General features: G+C 39.3%; 1 protein-coding gene across 1 annotated transcript in view; it reads right to left on the reverse strand.

Moving 5' to 3' along the window:
• Positions 1 to 17,020, reverse strand: part of MTUS1 (microtubule associated scaffold protein 1) — a 93,256-nt gene extending 76,236 nt beyond the window's left edge. Inside the window, exons 1-3 of the mRNA XM_075149177.1 lie at positions 14,788 to 17,020; positions 12,344 to 12,539; positions 147 to 329 (exon numbers count right to left, since the gene is read on the reverse strand). Coding sequence (XP_075005278.1) covers positions 147 to 329; positions 12,344 to 12,539; positions 14,788 to 16,839 — 2,431 coding nt within the window. The 5' untranslated portion in view covers positions 16,840 to 17,020. The remainder of the gene's footprint in view (positions 1 to 146; positions 330 to 12,343; positions 12,540 to 14,787) is intronic.
• Between the last annotated feature and the right edge of the window lie 3,106 nt (positions 17,021 to 20,126).

Raw genomic sequence — 20,126 nt, forward strand, 5'->3', positions numbered from 1 at the left:
AAGAGTAAGACCTAGAACTAATAGTAAGTAGTACAATGAGAATTAACACAGGCCTTTGTCAGACAGGACTCCCTTCAAGGGGATTTCTTCAACAAGCAGTTGATTCTGGCTATCAGTTAAAACCCATAACCCTGATGGATACTTACAATTACTGCTGAAAAGACTTCGCTCACTCTGAGTGCTGCTGATTGATGAAATGCTAGGTGTTCTCTCAAGCACTGATCTTTTGACAGGCACTTCGGATTTGGCGAGCGGTTTACCGGAGCCAGCCCACGAGGCTGGAGAATTTTTGACGGAGGCATGCTTCTCTCTTGGCGAAGATCCTATACCTGTCAATTGGGGGGAAGGGGGAGGGAGAGCAAAGAACAAAAGGAGTTGGAAAGAAGCTTAAACAATAGCTTCTTCTATGTATATGTCTACAAGTAAAAAGATTTACACATTAAAAATACATATAGAAAGGCTTAATCTACCTCATATTGACATGGTAAAAAATGTTGTAAATGCAGAAAAACAGTTCCAAGGATTTAAAGGATCCCGTTTTACCCGCATATTGACTTCAGAAACAAGTCAAGAGCTTTACAGACTGGCCTTCAAGGCAGACATTTACATGCACAAAAAGTTTTTCTGGCATTCTCCTACCTCTGTGTATTATGGTTAGCTGTACTGGCGATCCCATACAAATATAACCTCTGGCTCAAAGACAATCCAAGAAAGATTATTTTGTTTGTTCTGGTCCCCAAAACAGAGATTTCCCACCCTGGCATTTGACAAAGCACTCTAAAAGATCATACCCTTTCAAGGACAAACACAGCACGAGAGTATCAAATTGTGTTGTACTCACATAATATACTGAAAACTGACTAGTTCTGCAGAACTAGTTAAACAGCACTCTCCGGAACCAAGTTCTTGATGGTCGACTGGTACAGACACATTTTTGCATTAAGTGCTGTTTTCATTTGAGCTTGCTGAATACAAATGCCCAATAGCTAAGTTAATCAAACAGGAAGAGTATCTATATAGGAGACAGATGTGCCATCTTCAGACAGGAGCTTATCTTGTACTACTAACAAAGCAACTACACTTTCTGCAAGAAAATTTTAGTTTAGTTAACTTAAGATTTTAGTTTATTTCTGAAAAGTGTGCACCCAGATTAAAACTACAATGGCCCAAAGGAAGTTATGTACACACAGACTTGTCTTTCCAGCACTGAGTTGACTCTTGTCAAGTCCTCTGTATAACTATAGAAAAGAGGTTTTCATTTTTGTACAAAAACAAAAATAGAGGTATGGAAGATAGACTTACGAATTTTTTAAAAAAATATTTTGTTATTTATTATAAAAAAAAGATATTTTACAAAGTATCTTAAACGCTGATGTTTGCCATTTTCAAGCCTGACAGACATAGTTTATCTTACTTGAAAAGAGATGACTACAGTGCTTCAGATTTGATTTAGATCAATCAAGTTTCTGCTTAAAGTGAATACTCTTCCCTTTATTCTTGTATAAACCACATTTCAATTTTGCTTAAGCTATGTAAGAGACTGTTGAAATATGATAAAACTAGCTAGTAATTCCACTTTATTCAACGCCAGTTTTGCTGCAGCATCTCCACTCTTAAATACCAATGACCAAGAAACCACCGATTTGCACTAAGACCAAGAAAGCATGAAATAAGGCGATTTACATTAAGATTTAGGCAAGAAAAACACTTACGCCCAATGTCTGCTTTTCAACAGTAGGTGGTGTGACAGGATTAGATAACGTGTCTCAAAACATCCTATATTATGTATGCAAAAGCAGGAACAGCACTAGTAAAGGAAGGTATGTCCAAGCTATTTCCCTCAGTTCAGATCAACTCAGTAACAAAAGAGAAACCCTACATGCAACATATACTAAACATGCATTAGGATATTATATAATACTGGTCACTGAATATAACACACAAGCTTCAATGAGTTATTAAACATGCTTTACATCAGACCTCTCTTTGGAGGTGCACTTTTACTACTTGTTTGGCATTACTATGCAGAACTGTGATTCTGCATATGGCTTTACTGCAGCCTGGTATTAAATCTCCGAGACAAAATTATCAGCTGTATTTCAGAAATTTTTGTAAGTTACTGCAATGGACACTTGAATATATCCAACTCACTAAAAAGCATCAAACCTTTTGTCGTGCTATGAGAACGCCATAAACCACAAACTGACAGTTATTGAAAACACCTCTGAAACACAGCACTCCAGACAACATATCTGAAATCATTTGTGTGTTTGAAAAAAAAAATTTCTGTGACATCTAAACTTCATACAACAAATCTGACAGCTTTCTAAAACTTTCCACATTGTTTTCTAAAAGCTTGTTTCATTAACGGATCAACATACCAGAAAAGTAATTAATCCAGACCATTTCAGAAATTCCTTTTTTACACAGCCGCTCAGCAAAACAATGTGCAAAAACCAAACAAACCCCACCCCCCCAAATAAACAAACAAAGAAAATGGTATGAACACTGTTAAGTTTGTAAGACTTAGTTAAAGCTTTACATTTCAAAAGCAGCCAGAGGAACAAATGCAGTTTATCAGCTGCATTTTATTGTTAAAAAATGAGGGCAGCATGCTTGATTGCTATTGTGCTGGACTCATTCATCCAGTTCAAAAGGTATAGGAACAAAATCCATTTTTCTTCACAGTGATTTTCTCTCAAGAGGGGTCGAGGCAAGCATGTGAAAATGCTCGGTCTCTTCTCGTACAGAATGTTCCCTATACATGATTTGCAGCCAGCCCAGCTTCTCTGCAGACACTGGAACGTGGCAGTGCTCTAAATCAGCTGTGAACTCAAACCCATTCAGCAAGCACAGCAAGCTCTAGGATGTCCAGTTTCAGAAGCATGTCAAACAGATGACCTTTGCTCTTTTCTTGGTTCTTCTACTGCTTGGTGCTTTCCTATAAGGCTTCCATTAAAATAATTACTCGAGCACTCAAACACATTTTTTCAAAAGCCCAGCTCGAGGGAGAATTTCTTTTAAGTCATGACACAAGATCATTAAGCAACTACCCTAGGTGTTACCTCAACTAACAAGAACGGTTTTACAAAGTATTTTTGTAAGTACCATTCCCTAAGAAAGGAGTAGCACAGATTTAAATGCAAAGGTTTTGAAGACAGAAGCAGGAAGATATGGTATATAAACAAAAGCACTGGAAAAAAGCACAAAAGCAGGATACTTAGTGAACCATTATTATAAAGACAACAAGTAATAGCATCAAAGTAACAGGCTGTTTCATCAGTTATTTAATCTAGTCACTGAAGTGGAATACTAGAAATATCACATTCCTCTACAGTGAAGTAATGAGTTGGCAATTCTTTAGAAAAAAGTCTATGCAACAACTACTTCAAGTATGTTAAAGTATCTCTTGTATTGGAATGGAAATAAGCAAGGAACAAAGCTCATTTTTCAAGAAGCTCTGAAGTCACATTTCATATCCGTACTCAAATAATCATCCTCTCATATGAATCCCTCAATGGTGGTTATTGTTGAGATTAAATTAAGGCTTCCTTTAAATAGCACTGGAGCCTAAAAGATTCAAATTGAGAGAATAAACATATGCCAGTAGTGGTGAACTTGGGACTTTGACAACACCAGGCAATTATAAAGTTGAATATGTATTTACCAATTCTGAGACTGAATGTCCACCGTTTCAAACCATATTGACACATTTCACATCTAGAACTGAGCACGGAGCAACTGGCATTTACAGAGCTATACAACACCTGGGAAGGAATGGTTGGAAGCCTTTCCCAAACAGAAACTTAGGGCAGACTAAGTTCAAAAGGAAGGATGCTTTTTGTTGTTGTTGGTTTTTTTTTAACCCTACAGCTAACAAGTAATAGTTCATTGGGCCTTTCATTGCCTTATCTCTTGAATATGTTGAATTTGGGATTTTTGTTTTATGCTTTTCTGTTTTTTCCTACCAGTTTAAAAATCCAGAGGGCTTTATTTTAGAAGTGCTAAACTTCTGAGCTTTTAAAAAAATAATTTTAAGTATGATCAAAAAGCCCAGTCTAAGTCTACAGTACAAGGTCTTTATAAAGCAAGGGGAGCAAACCTTTAGGAAAACATGTTATTTTTTTGTATCTATTGAAAGGAGCAAGTAAATCATGGAAAGACAAACTGGACTTGGTTATTGTTTCCAGCAGACAGATCTTAACACAGTTGTAAGAGTATTTATGGTTGCTATTTTGAGCACTGTAAAGGAGTAGCAATACTAACAGATTTCTGATGGCTGCAAGCTCCTCAGGTTGCCTCATTAGCCGTTCAGCAATATTAGTTACACTATATTATACTATACATATATCAGTATTCCTTCGAGAGGATAAAGAGTGGTTACAGCACATTCCATAATTCTACCAAAAATCTACAGGTAATCTTTTTCTAGTTATCTCTCCCTTTTAGTCTCAAATCGCTACGAAAATTACCAAAGAAAAGGCAGGACACAGTTATGTTATGTTGCTAGTAATGCCTCAACTACTAAACATAAACATGGACAAAGACAGGGAATGTTAAGTTACTGCTGGGTGTTGAAATATTTACATGAGAGAGATTTATTTGTTTAGGGGATAACAGCTGATCAGAGAACAGTTTACATATTAAGGCAAGACCCAATTCCCCACCTGATGCAGACTCCCACAGTTTTGTTCCCATTCACCTACAATCCTTAGGAAAGTGCTCCTCTTTGGCACAGGTATCAAGGAACCAGCAGCAAGTTAGTGCCAAAAACATAACCGGGCTGCCAGCAGCCATGTGAGCAGGTATTCATGTGTTCCTCCTCTTGTAGCTCAATATTCTCAGACTAAAACTGGAAAAATGATCTTCAGTGCTATGGAGCATTATATCGGCAGTTAACAAAAACCAGATCAACCCTTTTCATTCTCTCAAACGCTGCCACTGTCAAAAGAGCGACTGGGGTGTTTTCAATTAGGGGGAGAGAGAGGGAGAGAGTAACATTCATGTATGTCTGCTGTTCAATTTTACTTTCTTCCCTTCCTGTTTGGCCCCGTTATGAAATCTGGGAGACTTCCTCCCAGTTAAACCCTTCCACAATCAGAGAGACTCCTCCCTTCCCCATCTTTCCTCAGGCTCAACTCCTTGCATGTGATCTGTCCAGCACCTAGAAATGGCCCTTCTCCCCCGCCTCAATTCCCAACTCACGCCTGCTCTCCCACCTCCAGTACCGTCTGCCATCATGCTGCCTGCTGGATTTACTCAATTTTAGGTTTTTAATTTTGTAGGCTGAACTAGAGCAACCCCATGACAGACCATGTCTGCAGAGTTATGCTGTCATCTCCTATGACCCCAAGCAGAACCAGTCGCCCGATGCCAGCTTCCCGGTGCAGCTGCATAGCGGTGGCAAGACTTGCCCACTCCAGGTTTGCTAGGAGACTGTCGTAAGGTGTTTGCATCCTGACTTAGACAAACAAACCCCAATGACTAGCTTTAACACAGCTATTGGAAAGAGTTCTGCCAGTTTAGGAGTAGTGGGCACAAGGAGAATGCATTACAAGGAAAACTGAGGCAAAAGAAAACCACCAACCACATCCAATTATGCTTTTCATTATTGTCCAGCTCTTCATACCACACACCCCTTTATGTTATGCACTGAGAATTTTTTGACAGTTTGCAGCTTTTATACCCACGTTATCTATAAATATTTTAAGTTTTCTGTTGCAGAGGTCACGCATTCCTTGCATGAAGAAGGAACCTCAATGTGGCAAAACATAAATACAGTTTTCTTCAGGAAGACAAAGATTCCTATTTCTCTCCTCCTTTATCTCCGCCCCGAGAGAATTCAGAACTAACCAGTACAGGTGAAGAGTTATTTGAAGACACACCGGCATGTCCCTGCAAGTAAATGACTAGGTACCAAGAAATTCCCCTGCAGGGAAGTGGTTCACACCTCACTCCTGAAGGAGAATATTCTTATAGATGCATCCACATTTCTGACAGCATTGATACATGGACTGTTCGCATCAACCTCTGCAAGCATGAACACATTCCTTGCTACAGGTATAACACATTAAAACCCTCATGTGGCTAGTCACAAGTCACCTGTAAGAAGTCTGGGAACATATGTGAAAACTTAATTCCCTAAGTACGGTCACTGATGGCACCAGAAACACGGGTGACAGGATGAAATGCTCCCTTCTGGAAGCTGGAAGTCAACAGAATACTGGAAATACCATAGACTTTGGAATAAAGATCATTTAAGTTCATCTGCAAACGTTGCCATTCCCCCCTTCTTCCCCCACCCCCAAAAAACTCAGAGGACCACACCTAAGGCTATCAAACCAGAATTAAATGAATCAACTTGCTTTTAAATCATTCACTGTAACAGATCTCATATTACCCCACAAACAAAAAACCTTACTCGTTTCTCATGGTGCATTTGAGTTATAAAAATAAATAGGAAACAATTTATTCCAAATGGGTGTTTTTATGCTGAACCCTATGTAAGGCTTGCAAAACATGAGTAGTATCTATCCCACGGTGAGAGCTCCTTGTTAATGAAGTGTAACATAAAATAGGTGTCAAAGTTAAAGCAAGTTTTTCTGTTAGTGTTTGTAGTCAAAGCTAAAACCAGATTGATTATGCTGAATTCAGATTGCATCGTTTTATGGCTCCTTTCTGACTTCAAAGTGTGAATTGACCATTCTGTACCTGAATGACAACACTTGCGGCAGAGGCTTAGAGTTCAATGCTTGGCACAAGGATATACACACTGCTCCAAGCAGCTTCCAGCAAGTTGTTCCTGTTGAGGATGGCCAGGAAGCAGGGGCAAAGTGGAGTGGAAACATTACCACGGAAGTCCAGCTCAAGCAATCAGAGATTTCAAGAGGCAGAAGGGACAACCTGTGAGGTTCCTAACCCCTCACAACTAATGCTGCTTCCTGAACTCTCACAGAATTATCAACTGGACAAAAGTCCTTTTAGATACATCCGGTAAGTTATTCCTTATTTTATACTGCAATTAAAAAAGAACTGGTTATGAGAAACAGTCACTACGCAGTGGAGCTCTCTGGCTGAAGGTGACCAAAGAGTGATGATAGACAAGCTTTATGTCATACTACAGACACACCTTATACTCCTCAGAGACCCATGTATGGGTTTCCTCCTTCCCACACCTCTGAAGGTGAATACAGGAGTTTTAAGTTCACTTTTAACACAGGCTTTAATTACTGTAATGAAGCACTACACATGTATTAAAGAAAGGGAAAATAGGACCAAGTAATCTGGACTCAAGGACAAATATTATAAGGACAAATAATGATGTTGGATAAGTTAGTGTATGAGGAACATGCTTTTAGGATCCATAAAAAAAGCTGGCTGTTCTGCAAAAGAAAAAACCAAAAAGCATAAGAAGAGTGGTTGAAACTAAATTTTAAGCCTTATTTATAGATTCTGGTGTATTTCAGATTTGTTCATGAGAAAGTATACGGATACCCTTACAAGTAACTCTCCAGTCCAGCATTTCCTGATGGTTTCAGGCCAGAAAACCTGGAAGTTATGTTTGCCTTTTAAAATATTTTGCTTCCTCTTGGCAGCATGTCAATCCAACTTTAAAGAGTCACATGGTAGATAGCAGGAATGATACAAGCTGAGAAGTGATTTGCAGTAACCATATTTGCTTTAGCTCCTGGTTCAGTGTCAGAACATAGACTCAAGATTGTGGGAACGCTTACTGAAACTAAGCCGTTTTCATTCTGCTTCACTAGTATTGTGAAAGGCTATACCAAAAAGTCCTGAATTACCAAGTTTATATATGTTTCCAGCTGTATGAAAACCCATTGAAACCATTTGGTTTCAATTTTCCATCTGAAAAGCCTTTCTTTGTGCAATAAATAGCAACAACACTCAATAATGAACACAGTCTTAATCTGTTATGGCCTGTTCTTGTTTTAACTTTGGAAGCTTCTCTGAATTACACACTTAAGTGTAAGACTAAGCCAAAACGCAACAGAAGGAATTTCGCAATTATGCACTAACAAGCAAATCAGTATTTCAAAGTATCACTAGATCTTTTGTAGTCTAATGCAACTTCAACATATTTTCTATAGCACATGGGGAATTATTCTTCCCATGCTTCAGTTAGTTGCACAACACCAGAAGAGTCCCTCAGTATGATCAACTTTTCATAAGGAAAAGATCTCACTTATCCAAAATCTTCTGCAAGGAAACACTGAATTCAGACTGTTGAGTTTCTCTCTACCCAAACTTTCATTACTCCAGTTAAATGCTATGAAAATACTAGCAAGCGAAAGAGGGAGTACCACTGGGAAAAGATAAGTAAAGCACAGGGCTTTACTTGGTTATCAGTGACTTAAATCAGAGACAAAATGGTACCTAACATGTCAGAAATAACTGTCAGACGGTGAAAGACATTTTGGTTACAAGGCTTCCATTAATTTCTGGAAGTCGTTAACAGTAAGTGGAGGAATAATATTTTAGATGCTTTCATATCCTCAAATAGTTTCAATTACACACAAGGCTTGACAGATCTCTCATAGCTAAGACATCAACAACAATGTGAAGTTTCATACAGTGCGAAATAATTGAAAGCAATGGTATTATTTTAAGACAGAAGTGTAGGTGAAGTACAAGCATATCAGAAATCTTAACTTGCAGGTAAAGCTCCATTCCTTTATATACTTATAGGTAGGTTGTAACCAGCACTATGAAGAAAAAAAAAAAAAAAGCAGTGACGGGCTTCTACATTTTAGACCTAAAGTAAACCATTTATATCCCTATTTTACGCTATTCAAACACAAATCAAACAATTTCATGTAGCTCAAACTGTCACAGTGTTTTCATCCAACTGCATGCGTGGTAGCATGTGGTTACTAGGCCAGGCTGACAGTTGAAGAACTCAGAGTGACCCTCCATGGGACCACCAAATCTCCTTGGCTTATCCAGTCCCCTTCCACCCCTCCCTTCAAATGAGAGAAAGACATGACTTTTCCCAAACCATAATACCTCAACTATTAGCAGGCTATTACTCCTCCACAGTGGTTATGTACATGCAATTAGAAGGCTGCGTGCATTTGCTGGGAACGAAAACAATAGTTGCTTTCATTTCTGGACTGGTTCAAAGTCCTGAACCAGGGTTCCAAAACTACAAACGCCTTCCAGTAAGAATCAGGTAACTCAAACACCTCATTCTGTGTCTTGAATTCTAATAAAGGTTTTCACTAATAGAAAACTAACATAGCAAGAGGCATACTGCCTGCCATCCAAGTACTACAGAAATCTATGCACACCACCGTGGAAAAATTAGCTGTAGAGAATTAAGATTTTTGTTCAAGAATGACCTGTAATCCCATACTCTTTCTCTCTTATGGAGGAATGGAGAGACAGAAATAATTTTGAGGCATCTAGCTTGCAACTGTGACCTGGTTTCTAGATTTGCTTTGCCATTATAGATGCAGCTTCGCCATTTCACAAACCACTTCGGTACACTGAATCAAGCTGGACTCACCTTTTAGAGAACCAATTTCTAATTCAGAAAAAACTCCAAGTTCCAGCCAACATACACCAATACTGGTGAACAGTGGTCATCAGCCATTTTGAAACAGATATTTCTAGCTTAACATGCTCTGCAAATAACCTTACAAAAATATAATGCTTGAGATATGAGTTTTCCTCTCCTTCTGCTGCCTTCTGTTTGGGAGAAGATCAGGGAATTTCCTTAGAAGACATGCTTCCTATTGGGTTAGTGCATTACCCCTGAAAACTTACGGTTTACATTCACAAGTGAAAAAAACACTAGCAAAATCTCAACTCCTGCCAACTTGCAAGGATCTTATAATTGGCATTTTATGCAGGGCATTTTATTCTTTTATTTCTTGGTTGTAGGGGAGTTTCCTGGCTCCCACTCAAAGTGACAGTGCACGACACAATTCATTGCTCACAAGCTCTTGATTATTCTGGGACTAATACATATACCAATACATTTTGGACAGACAGCCTGCTTCTCTCCGTCAACATACACATGTGAGAGATGACACAGAGCTATACCACCACTTCTCTTATTCAGAGTGTTTAATGGACTTGCTACGCTGACTTGTCTTCCAATACAGCCAGGAACTGGTTAAGAATTAGTTGTATTTATGTTAGTACCTCAGGAAGCATTGAGGTCGTCAGGGTTTGGACATTTTTAAGACTCCGCTTGACAAATGCCTGAACCACCTAGTCTGAATTCAGTGCTGACCCAGATACAGGCAAGGGGGGCTGGGCTAGGTGACCTCCAGAAGTCCTTTCCATCCTGGATTTAGCTAGTCTGTCTGTAGTCTGGAGAAAGCCTGACAGCAAACAACTGTACAGCTACCAAGTTATTTATCTGCGCTGCTGGAATTATATCAAGGCACAAGTTTAATACCAAAGTGTTCAAATGACTTAACTGGAAAAAATAGTTATTCCCTATATACAGGAAGGCTTTGGCTAAACAGGTAACTGGGTTTGGTTTACAAGCTGCCACTTGGCCACAGTAGGCATATGTACAGTTTTACTTCAAAAACTTTAAAAACAGATGGGGTAAGCAGCAGTAAGTAGGGTTTTACCTGAAAGGTGTGGTCGCATAATACAGCAGGGCTTTGGTAGCAATACTAAGTGACTCCTACCTTTCCCCATCCTTGCTTCTCCCACCCCGTACTCCCATCCTCTGATTTGCATCAGTACTATATTTACCAGGGAGCAAGGAACCATATTTAATAATTCCCTTGGCAAGGGATGGGGAAGTTAACCTGATACAGTTTAATACATCAAATCCTACTTTGGAGGATTTGTACCCAAACATAGCATACGCAAAATGAAGGGTAAGATGTGCTAGGAACGGTGGGCATTGGCAGGGGGGTTGGGGAGAGGGCATGAAAAAAAATTCTTCTCATGGGCAGCATTAAAGTTCCAGTCTCATCAGATCATAGCATGAGTTTGAAACGTTGAGGTGCTGCTTCATGCTTTTACATTTTACATTAAGCAGCCTTCTTCCAACAGGAAAAATTTGGAAGATATTCTACTGACTACCATAATTTCAACATATAACGAATTAAGGAGTGACAGCAAATGACTTCTGCTTCTGAAAGTGCGCCTGATTTTTTATGAAGGGAAGAAGTTAGTCCTACAACCCAGCCATGCTTACATTTATTTCTAGTGATGGTGTCATAAATCTACTCTGGATTAATAATTTAAGGGACAATATACATCTATATCTATTATCCATTTCAGTTCTTCTAAGACTGTAATTACAGATAGGAAAGCTCTAAATTGGTATTTAGAGAGGTGATGAGTCTTCTAAGAAATTGGTGGCTTACAGGTAGGTACCTAGTTCACTGAGCAAGTCCCTCACATTAGCAAGGATCACGTCAGAGAATAGCCTATATCCACTTTCTTTGAGGGACTCATCCCATAAAGGGCTACAGATACAGATTTTATCATGCTTCACCACCTGTATGTAATTAAGAGGAGTATTTTGGACTGTTTTATAATCTTAGATTGAGTGGGTTAAAAAAAAATAAGAACAGGTTTTACTGGGTATAGCTGGGTGTGCACACTTTCCAAATTACAGTGTACTGTAGTGTAGTCATTTATAGCCAGGCTACCTTCGCAATTAGCTACATTGCCACACTTAGTTAAAAAAAGCATATAACCTACAAGAGCATTTCTGAATCTCTACAGTACAACTACAGAATGTAGTTTCCAGTCACCAGATTTGAACAGCAGCCTACAGACTAGTTTTGAGATCCCCCCGCCCCGCCTTGGTATTAATCAGTCTGAGCTTAATTTAGCAGCTCAACCAGTAGTTTCTCCTTCGATTATGTTCTCCCCTTTCTAGAAACTGTAGAGCTGTACCAAAATTAGGTTGAACAAAATATGCTATGTCCTGAAATAAGGGCTTATTCCCATTGGGACAGCATACAGTTGCTTATCATAAATGCTTTGTACCTGAGCTCTGTATTTTCTCCTCTTTACTTTTACATCTTTCAAGCTATTTTAGTTGTAATTCTGCAAAGTACTGTTATATAACGAAACTATAAATAATAATATTTAAATATTGTTTCTTCTAATAGCACCACACCCTCCTAAACACATTCCTTACAAGATGAGATTTTGCAATGATGGGGTGTAACCTGCCTTTTCCCCGCTCTGTATTAGCAATTTGCGATTTAGATAGAATCATATTTAGCATCAAAAATACAGCTCTGTACCATCCTAAAAGTTCTGTCAGAAAGTACGTTAAATATATCTTAATTTTAAGAAACTGGTTAAGTGATAGCATTCCAGTAAAAAATTCTCTTACCAGAGCTTGATGACAGAACAGCTCCTTTGTGAGAAGGTGCTTTAATTGTGCAGATAGTTTTACTTTCACATCCTCTCTTCAAGGGCAACACAGATGGCACCATTTTAACCTTGGGAGCTGATACACTTCGTAGTGTCATTGGGCCTTTCTTCAGTATGTTTTTCCCTTGTGTTGTCCCATCTTTCATGGAAGGCATCTGTTTTTAAAAAACAAACAAAAACAAACAAACAAAAACACAACAAAAAAACAAAAACCAACCACACACCACCACTGTGAGAAGCTGAAGATCCCCCTTTCCAGCATCTGTAATGAAATACTGACCACACAGGTAAGGGATATGCTTAGCTGTTTGCTGTCACATTGTCCACTTCTGCAGTTCAGAACCTCAAGAATTATCTCCTGAATGGCCCTCAGCAGCACATAAGTCTGAAGCTAATCACTGGTAATGACGAACACACTAAAGAGGTTACAGAGGTCATTTAATATCAGTTTCTTCCTCTTACTCCCCAAACTCTAATTAAGCCATTCAATTACATGACTGCACCTAATCTCAAGATGAATTCTTTACCAGCCCTTCCAATAGGTTTCCTGGTCTAGGTCTTAAGTTACAACACAGAAATAGGTTAAAATCTTGCACATTCAGGTACCATAGATAAAATATAAATTCAGAAGTGGACCCAGGACGGGTTCAAAATAACTGGTTTATATGTAGCACTCATCTATCTTTCATACAGAATTCTTGCTCCAGTTTATACAGGCACTAATTCATGACCACTCATGCTATAAAGTTAAGGCTATAAAGGTAAACTCATAAGAAGGTACAAATCTTCATATGCTTTTCGGTAACTCAAGCCGATATGCAGCTATTTGGTCATATTAATGCACTTTCCACTTTTGACGCCAATCCTCATCTTAATTTTAAGAAGTTAATCTGTACTTCTCAGAAGAACACTTATTAAGTTTAGTCCAACTGATTGGTCTACTGCACATTTTATAGAAATTGCTCTACAGATTTTCCAGGTACCAGCAGAACAATTAGTATCAAAAAGGTTTCTATCTTGGTGACAGGGTGAATTAAAAGCATTCTCTCCAACCCTTGGAACCAAAAGGAAGGAGCGAAGCAGAATCCAAGCTCTGAAAGACTTTAGAATTAAAATAGACCATCCTTGTTTTCATGTTAATTTAGGTTTTCACGTTAAATTACTTATTATAATAAAGAAATAATATTATTTAAATATTTAATAATATTTATTAATTTCTTCTGTAATGTTTCAAAAATGGATAGCTGCTTCTGTTTTACCTGAAGTACCTTCCTCCATATACTGAGCTTTACTGGAATTTTTCTGGCAAATCAGTAAAGCCTGACAAAAGTTTCAGACAACGCCAGTTTTACCAGTATGTTGCTGGCTCCATTTCACCCATTTAACATAAGCTGTTGAACCCACAAGCGAAGAACAGGAGGGACTCCATAGAGCATCAAGACTCCAACTCTGCGTCCCTACCATGCCTCCTGAGATCTTGGTCGACCCAACCCCGAAGTTCTTCACTTCTTTTTCACCGTTCCTTTTCTTTTAGCCTTCTTTCAGAGTATTTGAAAGCAGCACGTTTCTCCTGACAGGCAGCTGACTCGTCCGAAAATATTTCCCAACCAACCAGCGCACGCATACCTCCCGGCCAGGAAGTTTGCACCTTCCAGCTGGCTGACTGCCCAAAACCAGGTATATGCCCTCTGCATGAGAAATATTTCCTGGCTACTCTTCACTATTGTAATGAGTGCCGGTCCTACTTCAAATAAACGAACTCCCAAATTATTCAAAGCAGACAGTTAAATTAAGATGTTAAAAATAAAATGCTTGACCAACTTGTTGGTCTTGGGGTTTTGTGTGACTTAATGTTATTGTTAATATATGCACAACATTTCTGTAAGTAAATTTAAAAAGTGTAATTTAGTTCTAAAATATGTTTTGAAAGAAAAAAAAAAAACTTAAAACAGCAATTTATCTCTAATGTCTATTTAAAGTTACACCGCCACTAGAATTATCTTCATAAAAGCACATATTAAAAGCTATGTTTAGAAAGACCTTATCAAGTTATGCTATGTAATTTTAGCAGTTTGACTAAATTAAGACTTGTTTGCTTTTATTAGAAATCTTACCAACTGCATTGTCTTAAAAACACTTTAGAAAAAAAATTTTTACACCATAGAATAAGATGAAGGCTGAAGACACTAAATAGCACTTGAGGCCAAGTGCAACCAGCTTGTAAAATTGCACTTCTTCATTCCCTTTATTAGGGAGAGACTTTATCTCAGAAATCAACACTACACTTACATTTGTAGACACAAAACCCATTCCACAATTTCCATTCAGCACTGTGCAATGCAGAATACCCTTCTTCCAAATGCACAAAACATATAATTAAGTATGTAAAGAAAACAAGCTTACCAAAGGAACAGAGTGCACGTCTAATGTTTCATTTGCCACATCTTTTAACAAGGCTGCTTCCAGAAGAATTCCCATGTTGCTGTTTTGCTCTTTTTCACCTCCAGACAGACAGATGTTTTGAGCACAGGGCTGCATTAAAGCGTTTGAACTTTCCATTTTATCGATCAGCATCTCTTTCGAGTTCTCTACACCCGTTGGAAGCGCAGCAGAAACTGAGGAGCATGCCGAATGGGTAGAGCTTGCTTTGCCAATGTCTTCCGGATTCCGCTTTAACACAGGTGTCTTTGAAGCCTTGTGGGAAGCGTTTCTGGGATGTGTTGTGGCATGTACGACTTGGCTAGTGAAGAGGTGTTTGTTAAGATGTAGCTTATGGGGCCTATTCACAGGCAATTCCACTTTAGTATCTTTAGCTAGATCTATTTTCTTTTTCAGCACTTTTATAGAGGGGGACAATTGCCTCGGGGAAGCAACCAGTGAAGATGAGGAGACAGCTGATATTTGGGGGGACTGGGGAGACTGTTTTAATGCTGCACTGTCTCTTGACTGTAGCACAGGCCTAGACATAACCTTTGGCTTAACGTTTTTGAAATTAGGTTTGGGAAAACTAACAATCTCCGATTTCTTCGCTTTGGTTATTGTTGACACAATAGGAGACCTGCCCACTGGTTTTCCTGCAGTTTGACCTGAACTAGCCTTAAGCAAAGGCCTTCTATTATGTCCTCCTACAAACGCCTTGTTTGGTCGTAGTTTAGGAGACTTGTCTCCAAGTTCTGCCAAAGCTGAAACAGAAAAAGTTGTATTTTTTGATCGTTCTTTAGGGGTTGAAGTACATAGAGCAGAATCGCTTTCATCAGCCATAGGACTGAAGACCACAAAAGTTGCTTCGCATTTCAGCTCAGGCATAAGAGTCCTCTTTAATTTTGGTACACTGCCAGATATGAAAGAGGTGTTGTGCATATCCTGAAGAGCAGCATTTCCAGAGATACTTTGTTCTTTGGTTAAGGGTTCACTGGTTTTCTTTGATACTTGTTCTCCATCCGTTTTATCTACTGGAAGAAGGTGCATGTTATTTACAGGACTATCCATGCATGTTTCAGCATTGGAATTCCCAGTTTCATCATGATCAGGGGTATCCTGCAAGGATTTCACTTGGTCATCTTCATTAATATTAATGCATGGTGACAATGCACCTCGCCTATAAGGATCTATACATCCAGCAGCTAGTTTTATAGACTGTGCTTCTGTTTCCTGTGATTCTTTATCAGCCTTGTTAGTATTTTTTACATAGTGTTCGACGCCTGCAGAGGCAGGACAATATACTTCAAGTTCTGAATAGACATCTGGGCTTTCTGAAACCACTATCGTAGAGGACAAATTAGGTGTTCTTTCTGAGCTGGTTCTATCAAATTTCTCTCTCGTACATACTTCAGAAGAGATTAGCGTTTCCCTCAGATGTAGATCGTCATTTTCATCAGTTCCCAGAGTTTTACCTATAACATTGGTAACATCCAATGTGCTCAGGTGGCAGCATGCCCGGTCCTTTATCAGGGACTGCGTGTTCTTCTCTGAAGCAGGAAGAAGTAATACACACTTAGAGTCAGTCTGACTGTAAGGCACCGATTTGATACTCTGATTTTGAATTTTTGCGATAGCAACGTCATCTTTCAGTAAGTTTGTTGTTTCTTTCAAGTCACAGTTCAAAGGATACACGCAAGTCTGTTCAGTCACAGAAGACTTGCATTCAGCATCTGCATCTCCCGACAGAGCTCCTGTGCAGTTGTATTTACCAGGTGTCTTCTGCAGATGAAGTGCTTCAATACACTGCTGTTTTAAAAGAATACTTCCGAAGTCACTCTTATTTTCAAGAATGGTATCATCTTCATGCTCAGCCAGTATATTTTGGTCAGTTGAATTACCATGTATTCTGGTGGCACAATTCTTTGAGGAAGGTGTATCTCTGTCACATGCGTAGTTATTTCCATTTTCATCCCTTATAAGTAAGGAAGACTTCAAGCCATTCTTTGCTTTGTCATCTGACTTTTCAACATTCATTTTGAAGGCTAAATTTCAAACTATTTTCATTTTATACTTATTTAAAATCCCAGAAAATGCAGATTCTTCTGAATTTTGCAGAAAAAAACAGCTTTTCCCTGGAACGTGTCAACTGTTCTGAAAGATATTTAAAAAGTAGTTCTTTGTTTTCATGTTTCCCAAGAGGATTCAAAAGTTCTGGAATTAAAAAGAAATGAAAAATGATTAGCCAAACCAGGATTTTAAGACAGTAAGCGTTCTTAAGCTATTAGTTTTTTAATCAAGTGCAGCCATTTTGACCAACTTCCTTAAATTAGGCTTTTGCAATGATGCCGTTCGTGCATGTTTACCTTCACAAGCCATTTCCGCTTCCCTGACTGCCAAGCAACTTTTGAACCCTTTGGTCAGCTGCAATCAAGTGTGACTTGAGGGTTGCATTCTCAGATACTTGGCTTGCTTGGCTTCCACGCAAGCGAAGGAACAACCCAAAAGATTTGGCTCCTCAACAGGAAAAAGGTATCTGAGGGATTACATGATAAAATGAACCATCATTTTTCCCCTCTTCCTATAGCAGGTACTCAACAAAAGGGCACAGTTCTTCACACAGTGTGTAGTCAAACTGTGAAGCTTCTTACTGCACGGTGCTTGAATGCCAAAAACTTACACAGGCTCAAACTCAAGCAGGTAAGAGCCATGTAAGAAAAATCTGTCCAAAACTGAACACCAAACTAACTCAAGAAGCTCTCAGTCACAAGCTGCAAGCAGCTAGGAGAACTCTAGGGAAGAATCACTACGTGCTCATCCTGTTCTTATACCCTTCACTCAGCATTTAGTCCTGGTTACTGCTGAAGACTGGACACAGCATTAGGTGGATCTTCAGTCTGACTGTGTCTGGTCACGCTGGTGACCGTGTCTGGTCATGTCTGGTTCTTATGTACAAGTTTGCATGAAGACAGGAAATTAAGAGAGATCTAAATTGTAATAATGATGAAATGCTGCTGTATAAGCTCAGGTCTAGAACAGACACCAGAGCAGCAACATGGGAGCAACACGAAGAATCCCAGTGAAGAAAAACTTCAGTGCTCATCTCTTGACACACAGAGCAAAGAGCAGTAACAACCCCAGACAGCAGTTTTTCTCTGCACTGCAGGCCTTTTTGCTGCCTTTCGAGGAAGCAATGCACAGCAGAGGCAGCTTAAGACCTTCAAAGAGTTGTCTTAAGACATCTGAGCTGAAATAAAGAGAAGACGGGGAGGTTCATAATCAGCTCTGGGGTTACACCAGTACATTACCCCAGTGCTGCTGGGGTAGCCAACAGGTAGATGCACATGGGACCCCTTCAGAGTCACTGGAGAGCAATTCCCTATATAGCAACAGCCTCCATCTTCTATAAAGATGACACAATTAGCCAGTGGGGAAACAATTCCAGTGTCCTTTTCTCTAGTGTCCTCTCCAGCAAAGCAGAGCCAGATACCCTCACCCAAAACCCTACAGTAGAAAGGCAGGGGCAGGGGGAATGGCATGGGGGGGGTAAAAAAAAAAAAACAACAACAAAACCCACACAAAACCCCAAAAACATTGAAAAAAAAGCGCTTGCGATGTGTAAGGACAAGTTCCCAGCAAGCACTAAGACTGCACCCAAACCCAAAGGTACCAAAACCACAAGGACATGAATGAGAGAGAAGATCCAAACTGTCCAAAGCAGCTGGATGACCTCCATAGCACGACTCCATATGAAAGCTTCCTAGTACCAGAAATGAGACGAGAGATAGGAAGAACTTCAGATCTATAAGATATGGTTGCAGTGGGGTGGGGGATCTGGCAGGAAGAAGGGTCACTTTCAGAGCGATAAAGTCTAAATGGGAAGGACCGAGTTCACTGTATCTAACAAGGGTTGGACACATCCATCGGGCGGAAGATGCATTCATTAACAAAGGTTAGTTTCCGAACTGAAGAACAGGGAAATTGGACAGGTGTTGAATGTCATCGCATGTCTGAGCGACAGATTCCACTCTCCAATCAAAGAACAGGAAGGAGGAAGACACTTGCCATCAAAAACGATGAGCAAACAGGTCAGTGGTGTTTAAGTAAAATGCAGACAGCAGAGTGTGGTGTCCTCAAATGAGGATACTGATATAGCGACATATTTGAAATTTGGTGGGAAGAAAGCAGCAGGACATGAACATCAGGATTAAGTATATACGAAGGACACAATAATATATGCTAATATGAGAATTATATTAAAGTCTGAAATTATTTGACTGTAAGTTAACCACAATGACTAGCAGAGTCCCTACAGACTAAAAATCCAGAGCTAACAGAAAAACAGAGAATATTTGATCTGCGCTTTCAACCGTCTCAACTAGGGTGACAATACTGGTTGCAATACACTGAGACAGGTCAAGGAGGCTACAAGATCAGAAAACATAATAATAATAACACGAAATTTCTGCTATCTCAATGTTGATTAGGCACATTGAAGAAGAATTCCCTGATCATATTTTTGTACAGGAATCAATGACTGCTTTGGGAAACAAGTTTGCCATGACAAGAGGAGCAACTCTTGATTTGTTCTCTAACAAAGAAATTTAAATCCTCACAGAACCCATTTTGGAAACCACAGCAGGGGAAAGAAAACAAACTCTTATCAACAAATACTTTGGAAAGTGTAAAATAAAGCCAGCACACGAAGTACTGAAAGGCAAGTTACTAAAAGCAAGAATGCATCATTCAGACAGCTGACATTTTTCTTTAAACCTTATTTTCTTCAGCTGGAAACACAGCTTGAATAACTACATTCAAAATAAATCCTTTTTCATACCAATGAAAAGTATAAAGCTTTCCAGACAGGCTGTAGGGCCCGTAAACAGTTTTGAGTACAAAAGCAGCACTCAAATTAAGACTGTTCCAGAACTGCAGGAATTTGCGTGCTCACTATGGACCAAACAGAATGGCTTCTGGCCCACAACCTTGTCTTTACATGGGACTTTAAACATCTCTCTTGGACTGAGGGTAAAAAAACCCATGGAACAAAGAAACAGCAAGCTACTGAGATCAGACAGCACCCTCCTCTGATCCCTTCCTTCCCCAAGATGAAATGGCTTGACTAGCTTAAAATCTCCCGTTTCCTTAAGATCCTTTGCTTACCCACTATTATTCAATCCCTATAGAAGCATGAACAATTTTAGTATCTTCATTTCCGTCTTCTATTAGGGAACATAAAGCAGATTCACGAGTTCTTCCAAAAAAAGTCTTCCCTGGAGGCAGGGCAAGAAACTGTCCTGAATAATTTTCCATTGATTTAAGAC

Source organism: Calonectris borealis, chromosome 4, assembly GCF_964195595.1.
Source record: "Calonectris borealis chromosome 4, bCalBor7.hap1.2, whole genome shotgun sequence".
In the NCBI taxonomy this organism is placed as follows: Eukaryota; Metazoa; Chordata; class Aves; order Procellariiformes; family Procellariidae; genus Calonectris; species Calonectris borealis.